The sequence below is a fragment of the Puntigrus tetrazona genome, unplaced genomic scaffold, assembly GCF_018831695.1.
Source record: "Puntigrus tetrazona isolate hp1 unplaced genomic scaffold, ASM1883169v1 S000000456, whole genome shotgun sequence".
In the NCBI taxonomy this organism is placed as follows: domain Eukaryota; kingdom Metazoa; phylum Chordata; class Actinopteri; order Cypriniformes; family Cyprinidae; genus Puntigrus; species Puntigrus tetrazona.
Genome location: NW_025048098.1, coordinates 510,009 through 520,033, shown reverse-complemented (window position 1 = coordinate 520,033; position 10,025 = coordinate 510,009). Strand labels below are relative to the sequence as shown.

At 38.6% G+C, this 10,025-nt stretch overlaps 1 protein-coding gene across 1 annotated transcript; it reads left to right on the top strand.

Moving 5' to 3' along the window:
• The first annotated feature begins 3,338 nt into the window (after nucleotides 1-3,338).
• rad21a (RAD21 cohesin complex component a) lies at nucleotides 3,339-10,025 on the top strand. The gene is made up of 14 exons (XM_043231848.1): nucleotides 3,339-3,466; nucleotides 4,231-4,415; nucleotides 4,501-4,630; nucleotides 4,728-4,827; nucleotides 4,933-5,039; nucleotides 5,487-5,684; nucleotides 5,763-5,885; nucleotides 6,993-7,124; nucleotides 7,231-7,454; nucleotides 7,533-7,686; nucleotides 8,313-8,458; nucleotides 8,535-8,717; nucleotides 9,138-9,221; nucleotides 9,295-10,025. The coding sequence occupies exons 2-14, from the start codon at nucleotides 4,272-4,274 to the stop codon at nucleotides 9,484-9,486; spliced, it is 1,917 nt and encodes a 638-aa protein (XP_043087783.1). The 5' UTR covers nucleotides 3,339-3,466; nucleotides 4,231-4,271; the 3' UTR covers nucleotides 9,487-10,025.

Below are 10,025 nucleotides of genomic sequence, written 5' to 3'. Positions count from 1 at the left end.
CTAGGAATGCTTAGCTTACAAAAACACTCATAAAGACAGACTTTTTGTGCAGTGCCAATAAAAAGGTGTTTTGAAATGTTACACACCTAAAAATAGAAAAGAAATAAACTGTTTTCAGCCTTGGCATCAGCCCCGCGGTCTCATGGCAGGCCGTGGAGACCATTTATATGCAAATACATCTGACAATTTCAATGTGTTCACATAATAAAAGACAGACATTTGATCAAGACGAATTTCAGATCAGAGTGTTTGGGTCTCCAGTTGCGTCTTTTCATCTGACACTCACCTATAAACGCTCAGAACCTCCTCTCTCCGTTTTCGTCTCGTTTCTTATGCTTGCCTCACTTTGAGCTTCATTTAGATTTTGCTGAGATTTTATGCGCATCTAATAACATAAATCATACCGATGCATGATATTTGCATTTAAGGTTGCATATGCTTGATTAAACTTGATATCTCCTTAATGTTATATTTTAGTGTTTCTCTTTGAGCTCCTTCACATGTTTCCTCCTGTAGAAATCTAGTCTAAAATCAAGCATCTTTATGTGAACATTTTACAAAGACCAAATAATTTCTCACAAAGCTCTCTGAAATACCTCAAATGTGCTGGAAAATACTACATTTTTGAGTGAAAAGATTGATCATGTTTTCCATTAGTTTTAGCATTAAATATGCATAAATAATATATTCATGTTAAGAATATGAAATACAGCTTGAAATTTCTGATGTAATCTCATAATCAGTTTCGACTGCAGAAAACGATAATAAACCTGCCATTAAAAAAGAGGCTAATTCAATTCACACAGTTTGTTAGTCAAAAAAGGGTAAATTAATTTTTAAAATGTTTCAATATGCATTAAATATTGCATTACATTTGTAAATAAATCATGCCAGTAAAAAGAAACTTTTTGGAATTCTTTTAAGGCCGTTTTTCTCAAAAACAATATTAAATTAAAGAATTATCATCATTTAAATGATTATCTCCACAATGATTTGAGTTGGCTAGAAATATATATATATATATATATATATATATATATATATATATATATATATATATATATATATATATATATTATTTATTTATTTATTTATTTTCGAGATTTTTCTCGTAACTCACTGATGTGTTTCTGCCACAATGACTCGCATAAATGTTCATGTATGGCCTTACTGCAAAGTCAGTTTGACAATATCTTTATTCATGAGTAAACAAACATACGAGATACAAATCCACGCTGAATGCATTGCTTCTGCGCTCCCTGGAAAACGTGCAACGGAGATTCTACATTTAAAAGGCAGCTGAAAAGGCAGACCGCACGCTACGGCGATATCTCGCACCTTTTTAAATATGAGATTGTGGACCCTAGGTGGCTCGCACATTTTTCCAATTGAACCTGAGCCTGTGCGGAATTTCAATCGGATAAAATGGAATCAATTCGCCGAGAGTTTTAATTTGCACATTTTGATTAGTCCCATTTCTCAGAGCTGTTGCCGGTGAATACAAACCACTCCTGATATGCTAAGCAATGCCATCACCTTTTCTCATTACCATGCCAAACAGACACGAGAGGAGGGCAAGCGGATTGTACACGTCGACCTGTAGCACTTAAGGGTTTTGTTAACTCTGAGGCATACCAAAGGCCCTTTTTCAGGCGAGCCAGTTCAATTTGTTTCCATTTTGGTCAGCTGTTGTCGAGGCTCTGTCCCAAATGGTGTCTCAAAAACGCGCCAGAGTAAAAGTTCACCGTTGCACATTTTCTCAGATTCAGACAAAATGACTTTTTCACTGGAGACAGCAATGTTATGGCTAACGTATTTTAGCTGGAAGCGATAATATGAAGTAAAACGTTACGCATTTGTGGATTATTGTGATGTTTTTATCAGCTGCTTGAACTCTTTCTGACGGCACCCATTTACTACAGAGCATCCGCTGGTGAGCAACTGATGTAGTGCTAAATTCAGATGAAGACACAAACTCATCCACATCATGGATGGCCTGAGGGTGAATCAATTTTTATACATTTTTTATAAAACCGTCCCTTTATTACTGAGAATATGGTGCGTGTTTGATGCACTAATGCATGAAATCAAGCTTGTTTAGCGAGGATCTTCTTCCACATGGAGTATGCTTTTAGGGCATATACATTTACATGTTTATGACTATTATGCAATTTCACATTATGGTGTTTCAATAAAGCACTGCATTTCTGATGTGACACAGGGCCTTCCGCTGTGAAATCTAAAATTGTTTCCTCTAAAAACTCCTGTGTGCCTTGGCGAGATCTAAATTCATTTAGTCTCTGTATCAAAGGCGCAGTAGATCAATGGTAGAGAATAGCTCCGGGTCTGTGCGGTGAACACCCCTTAATCACCTCTCCCAGTTTAAATCAACTTAGCACCATGAAAGAGTCTCAGGCCTTTAATGACTAGCCTTTGGTAACTGAGTCAACTCCTTCTTAATAGAAGCCAATCAAGGCCTGCAGCAAACTACTCACAAGAAGTAAAATCAGTTATCCCCGGCTGCACATTGATCACTTTAAATATTTGAGCGTCTGGTTTATATGTTGATCACTTTATATATGTATATGTATGTATTTATATATGAGTGTGTGTATGTATGTACATATATATATACACTCTAAAAAATAAAGGTGATTAAAAAGGTTTTTTACAACAGTTCCATATAGAAGAACCATTTCTGGCTCCAAGAAGAACCATTCGGTCAAAGGTTATTTAAAGAACCATTTCTTTCTTACCTTTATATAATATGAGGAACCTTCTTTTGCCACGAAGAACCTTTTCTGAAAAAGAAAGGTTCTTCAGATGTTAAAGGTTCTTTTTGGAACTATTTAGACAAGAAAGGTTCTTCTACGGCAGCGTGAAGCACCTTCATTTTTAAGAGTGTAAACCACCAGACCATTATTAATATGCCTGCATAATTTTATATCTGTACATTTCTGCATTTGGCAGACGGTTTTTTTATCCAAAGCATTTGACCACAGTGCATTCAGAAGTGCACCTTTTCTGAGCGCATAAAAGTGAAAAATAAAAGAGTCATAAAAAAGTGCATCTATTTATCTGTTCGTGCGCACAAAAGAGACTGTATATGCACATAGGAACCGTAGATTCATTCGGCTTCCTATAGCTCCTATTGTTGTGACTGCATTCGTTTTGTAACACAACACCGCCCTCTGCCAACCGCACAGAGCGCTGTCATTGGGCTCCACTGCAGCCACGTCCTGTCAATTACCGGCTAAGCCCCTCCCACCGCCTTCCTCCCCTGCAGCCGCTTCCTGTCAATCACTAGCCAAGCACCGCCCACCGCCAAATTTTGACTGTAAACATCCCGCCGAGAGCGCGCGCCATCTTTGTCGGATTCAATGAGAGGAAACGGCTGCTAACTTCTCTCCGCAGGAGGGGAGAGAATAAACTAACCGCAATCAACACGGATAACATATTTTGAATGGTACGTTCTGGAAAACGCGCGTTGTTGCGTATAAACGTGCTTGGGGAGTGCAATATATTAACGGGAGGTTGAAATTTGACGCTCGCGTTCCTTACGTGCTGTTGCTAATCAACAGTTGGCTAATGCTAATAGCTAACGATAGCTTTGCAATAATTCTGCTCTGCCGGAACTATTAAAATCATTCGTATTAGTGATTTCTAACTTGTAGTCGTTTTTTGCGATCGAGAGAAATAAACTCGGTTATTTATAGCGTATGAGTGATGTATAAAGGCTATTTCAGGGTTAACGTAAATAGCGCATCTTGCTAATCAGCAACTTAGCCAAACGCTTGTGGGAAAATAACGAAAATAACTCGTTTGCATCATAAATGCATTTGTCTGTATTTTGCGTGTATTCCGCATTCTGAATTTTTGCATTGGATAATACGGTGTTTCTGTGGTGTTTTTTTCTCGCCTTCATGTTTTCAATCTTGCAAAGGCGGGCAATGCTTATACATGCTGTTAATGTAATGCATCTGAGTAGCAGCTTCGACTCTAAACCTGCGTGTTTGGAGTCCTGCACAACACTTGACCCTTGCGTGTTTGTGCGTATTTATGGCTGGTTGTGAATTAATTTGCGTTAAAAACCACGCATTCTGCGGTTCTCGTGTATCCTGTATCTCAAAGCTTAGCGAGTTGCCTGTAAAGTTGCCGCATAGGTAGGCTTGTTTTGAGTTATTTCTGTACTCTGAAATTTTGAACAAATGCTCTTGTACCTCCTAACAGGTGTAGCGGCGATATCAGAGCTTTGACCAGACACCAGGGCAATGTTTTACGCCCACTTCGTCCTCAGTAAACGTGGGCCGCTGGCCAAGATCTGGCTGGCGGCCCATTGGGACAAAAAGCTGACCAAAGCGCACGTCTTTGAATGCAACCTGGAGAGCAGCGTGGAGAGCATAATTTCACCAAAGGTGAGCCTGAAATGCTGGTTCGTCTTCGCTTTTGAATGGTGTGTGTTCGTGCGTTTGTTAATTCTGTTTTTTACTGTTGAAATAGGTGAAAATGGCTCTGCGTACGTCTGGCCATCTTCTCTTGGGCGTGGTGAGGATCTACCACAGAAAAGCCAAATATCTTCTGGCTGATTGTAATGAAGCATTTATCAAGATCAAAATGGCCTTCCGCCCAGGTAATACATCTAAACACACATTTTAGTGAAAGCTAAAGATTTCAAAGTCACCCGGGTGTAAATGTCTTTATTAACTAGAATGCATTGTGTTTTTCAGGTGTTGTCGATCTACCAGAAGACAACCGCGAGGCTGCATACAATGCCATCACCTTGCCAGAGGAGTTCCACGATTTTGACCAGCCCCTTCCTGATTTGGAGTAAGAAACACTCGTCTGTTACGTTTTACACATTACGTTTGACGTGCATTAAGACGCAGACTGTGTACATTTTTATGATTTTATAAACTAAAATATCTATTCCAGTGATATAGATGTAGCACAGCAGTTCACCCTGAACCAAAGTCGTGTTGAAGAGATCACCATGAGGGAGGAAGTAGGAAACATCAGCCTCATGACCGACAATGACTTTGGTAAAAGCCACAGCTCTGAAACCTATTTGTGATTTGAGTAATTCTATTACACTACGAATCATATTAAAAACCTATAATGATATCTATTCAAAGTTCTTTTAAAATCGTATCACAATGAATTGTATAAAAGGCGTAGTTATCCAAAAAATGTAAAACCTTGTGCTTGTAAAAATACGTCCATTAAGAAGCTTTTTAAATTCAAGCCTTTGCTTCTATCCAAAATATTTCTTTCTTCTGTGAAAATGTCACTTTGTTTGAAACAGTGGAGGACAATAAGCGACTGGAGGAAGCATTATGAATTATTGGATGATATTTGAAATGCCTAATGGTGGATTTGTTTCTTACAAACACACAGCTTCTCTGGTGTCACGTGGATTATTTGAATGGTCCATTTAAGTAGTTAAACTTTGTTTAATCCGTGTAACTTTGTTAATAATGACACATTAGGTGACTTCGGAATGGATGATCGTGAGATGATGAGGGAGGAGAATGCTTTTGAGGTGGACATCATCCATGGGTCTTCTGCTGCCACCCTGCTTCTGGAAGCTGAGCCTGGTCCCGCTCACCTCCCTGACAAATCCACCAACCTTGGCTACGACGACTTTGGGGATAGCAACCTAGAAAACAGTGATGGTGGAATTCTGAGTAAGCTCCAATTAGATATGAGCTGTGTATTGTTCATGTGATGACGTAATGCTAAACCCGGTGTCTGCTCAATTTTAGTGGATAAGATTCTGAGCAATGAGGACGGTGGTGGTATATTTGATGATCCTCCAGCTATCACTGACAGTGTGATAATGGCTCAAGACCACGGTGATGATGATGACGACTTTGATGCTTTCTCTCGTAAGCAAATCTTACAACATTTCTTAACTGTTACTTGTCTCTATGAAATAAATAGGTCATTTTTTGCCACTGAAATTTTTCCTGCCATGTCAAGTTTTTACAGAAATACATGTTATATTGATTTATGTGTAGTGCGTTAGCCCAATAAAATGTGAGATCTTTCTTTATCTTCAATACGTGACATAATCCTAAAATTTCAACCATATTTTTCTAGGTAGTAAACTATTTAGTTAAATTTACTATAGGATTAGTGTTTGGTTTAGGAATAATTGTAATTATGCATTATGTACTGTTCTTACTACTACTGTTCTAAGTGCATGTAGCATGTATGCAAAGATATACGTGTTACCTGGTATTGTTTCTTGGTGTTTTACTATTGGATAACTTGAACAAACTTTGCAATGTCAAGAAAAAACTAAAATGTATATGTGTATATATATTATGTGTATTTATTTATTAAAAACCCTGATGCACGGTTATGATAGTATAAAGTATAAAGGGGTCTTTTCTGTAATGTTTTCTGAATTGAGCAAGAAATTATTTTTAAAACATTAGAAAATGTTACAGATCCCATTTTGAACATTTTATGTGTTAGTGTTACGATAAATGTATTAATAGAATTGTTGTAATTATTATCATTTCTTTATTTTATTTTAAAATGCATGAAAATATTATTGAGCAGCTTACGGTTTCAGCACAGATTTGGACTTTGAACCCTGGCTAACAAACTCATGAAGTGCTCCTGCGATGGGTTACATGCAACTTTTGAGTGATTAGAAAACAACGGTCTGCCGTTTATTTACTAATCATTCTTTATTTTGCGAATTCAGTCAACAACCAGCAACATGAAATGCTAAACGGTGTCTCATCGTCGGTGCTTGTAATGATTGAAGCATCTTTCTCTGACACTTGCATTTACACTGTTTTAGCAGGAGCCTAAATTTGACCACAGCGTGTCATCGTTTGCCATAATTTATTCTGTCTTTTCGGTACAACAATTTCAGTTGCAGAACATTCGGCATCCCTTTATATGAATTGCATTTTATGCATTTAAACAAATATGAACAGAAAATAGTAGTGTAAACTAACATGTCTGTATTATTTCAGCCCCTGCTGGTCCTGACAGTCCAGACTCCGGACCAGCGGAGCCTCTTCCCAACACCACAGACCAGACAGAACAGACCACTCTGGTGCCCAATGAAGACGAAGCTTTCGCTCTTGAGCCCATCGACATTACTGGTAAAACTAAATAAGTCTGCATTGAATTGATCAAATGCATCTCAGCCAGTTTCAGTGAAAGTTAAGTCTTAAATATAGGGAAATAACACTTGTGGTATGCCCTCAGTGAAAGAAACCAAGGCTAAGAGAAAGAGAAAGCTCATTGTCGACAGTCTGAAGGAGTTGGACAGCAAGACGATCCGTGCTCAGTTGAGCGACTACTCTGATATAGTCACCACGCTGGATTTGGCTCCTCCTACTAAGAAGCTGATGATGTGGAAGGAGACTGGAGGCGTGGAGAAGCTGTTCTCATTGCCTGCTCAGCCTCTCTGGAACGGCCGACTGCTGAAGGTGATGGTTTTTAACTTAAGTCACTGTAATTGCATTGTTAACGCTCAGGGCTAAAATAACAGGAAATGTGTATTATAGATGTTTACTCGCTGCTTGACTCCACTGGTGCCTGATGAGCTGAGGAAAAGGAGGAAGGGAGGAGAGGCTGACAGCCTGGAGGACTTCCTGAAGGAGCTGGAGAACCCAGAAGTGCCCAGAGAGGAGGCGCTGGGTCACAGGAGTGAAGTGATTGGTGAGCTCTTGACTTGCTGTTGAGTGGCTACGTAAGCACTACACCCGCTGCTTAACACACAGGTTTTTAAACTGGTGTCCACAGGGACCACAAGTGAGTGAGAGAGGGTCTCCAGAAAAACAGTGTAAACAATAAGCTTTTCTTTTTTTAAATAAAAGTATTCAAATAAATAGGTCAAATAATACACTGCTATAGTTAATTAGAAACCTTAATACAATAGAAAGTGATTTCCAATGTGCTGAAGTGTTTTTCAGAATGTAAATAATAAAATATTTCAAAAACATCTAATAGTACAGTGCTATAGGGAGTAGAAAACGCCTAATGGATCAATAATAATTTTAATGTTCTGTTTTATTAAAGTTTTTAGTAATATTGTTTGCCATTTTTAGACTACTTTAATGTAAGCTAAATAAAAATGCTAACTAGTTGGCCTTTAAATTTTTATTTGAAGTAACAATTTTTTTTCATGCTTATAATTATCCGAGATGTATACATTTAAAAACTTTTACATGGTAGAATGGGGAAGCTCATATTTGAGCTAAAAGATTGAGCCCTCCTGGATTAATACAGTCTAGTGTCAGTCATTTGAAAGTCTCCAGTGTAAGTCTCCTACTTGTGCCCTACAGATCAGACCATCATGGAGGAGCCCAGTATGCTGCAGGCGTCCTCTATGGAGGGCAGCAGAACCGCTCTGGACGAGTCCATGATGCCACCTCCGTCTCGCCAGCGTGGAACCAAGCGCAAGTCGCTTGATAAGGATGCAGCTTTGCCTGTAAGTCAACCAGATAATCATGCTGCTTAGTAAAGATTTTGGAACAAAGCCTAAAGATGCTCAAATGTCATTTCAGCCAATGGGAGTGTTGGATCAGACGCTTCAGCCTGTGGATCAGTCAGTGCTTTCCCAACAGCTCGACATACCCCAGGTGGATCTTCCTCCTGAGGACAGCACCAACCTCTCTAGACTGGTACCGGAGCTGGACCTGTTAGACGAGAAGAGCAAGGATAAAGACAAGGACGACAGCGATGAGGAGGTGAGATGTTTGTTGTTTACAGGTGGAAGAAAAGGTGTTTTGACTTCTGAAAATGTTTTTTCTCACAATTTTAAGAAAAAGCCAGAATTTTTAAGCGAATAAGTACCAGTTGCCTTTTTTTTGTGTCAGAATTCTTAGTATTAACTCAATTGCAAATAAATATTTGCTGCATAAATACAGAACTTTGACCTCAAAACACATTCTGAGTTCATCATGTTATTCTGAGGGGGAGAAATGCTAGGAGAAAAATCTGAATTCTGAGTTTCTTTATTTAATTGAGAAGAAAAGTATATCAATTATCAGAAGTAAGAGAAAATGTCATACTATTATAATTATTGTTATATATATTTTCTTTTATCTCATTGCGGAAACAAGCTTCCACATGTTTCTGATAATTGTTCACTGCGTTTTAATGAACAGGGTGAGGAGGGACAAGGAGGAGACCAGGACCAGGAGGAGCGACGGTGGAACAAGAGAACTCAGCAGATGCTTCACGGTCTTCAGGTTTGTATTTGGACCATATGTTCACAATAAAGTAGTTTAGAACGGGTTTTCTCATTCTCCTGTGTTTTGACAGCGCGTGGTGGCTAAAACTGGAGCCCAGTCCATCAGCCTGCTCGAGCTGTGCAGAAACAACAACAAAAAACAGGCTGCGGCCAAGTTTTACAGCTTCCTGGTGCTGAAGAAGCAGCAGGCCATCGAGCTGACGCAGGCCGAGCCGTACAGCGACATCATCGCCACGCCAGGACCGCGGTTCCATATTGTATAGATGCATACTCTCTATTTTTTGTTTTTAGTAGTTGTATTTAACAGTTTTGTTTTGCTACTGTTGCTTTTTTGTACCAGGTTTTTGTCCTTTGGGGCCAATTTTAAAGGTTTTGAGTCAAATCCAATAGATCATGAAGACATTGTACCTACATAGGTGTTATTTGTTAGTACATGTTGGACCTCCATATTGTCAAAACCATTGGGATTTTTCAGTTTCACACTTTTTTTTTTCTCTCTCTCTCCATTGTTCTGTTTTTATTTTCCTTCATAAGCTTTACCCCAGTAAGTTTTACATTTGTAGTAGCGTTAGTTATGTGTACATTTTAACTTTTTAATAATGTCACAATTGAGAGACAAAGGTTTATTTTTCAAGACCCAAGTGGATTTAATGACACAATAGTTCAGTGTTTTGTATCTCTCTTTTAATGGCAATTATGATTATTAAAGGTTTGTTAAACTCCTACATACAATTGGAATTTTTATGCACTTGTGATTAAATTTTGATATTGATTGAAATAAATGTTTCCTATGTTCCTCTCA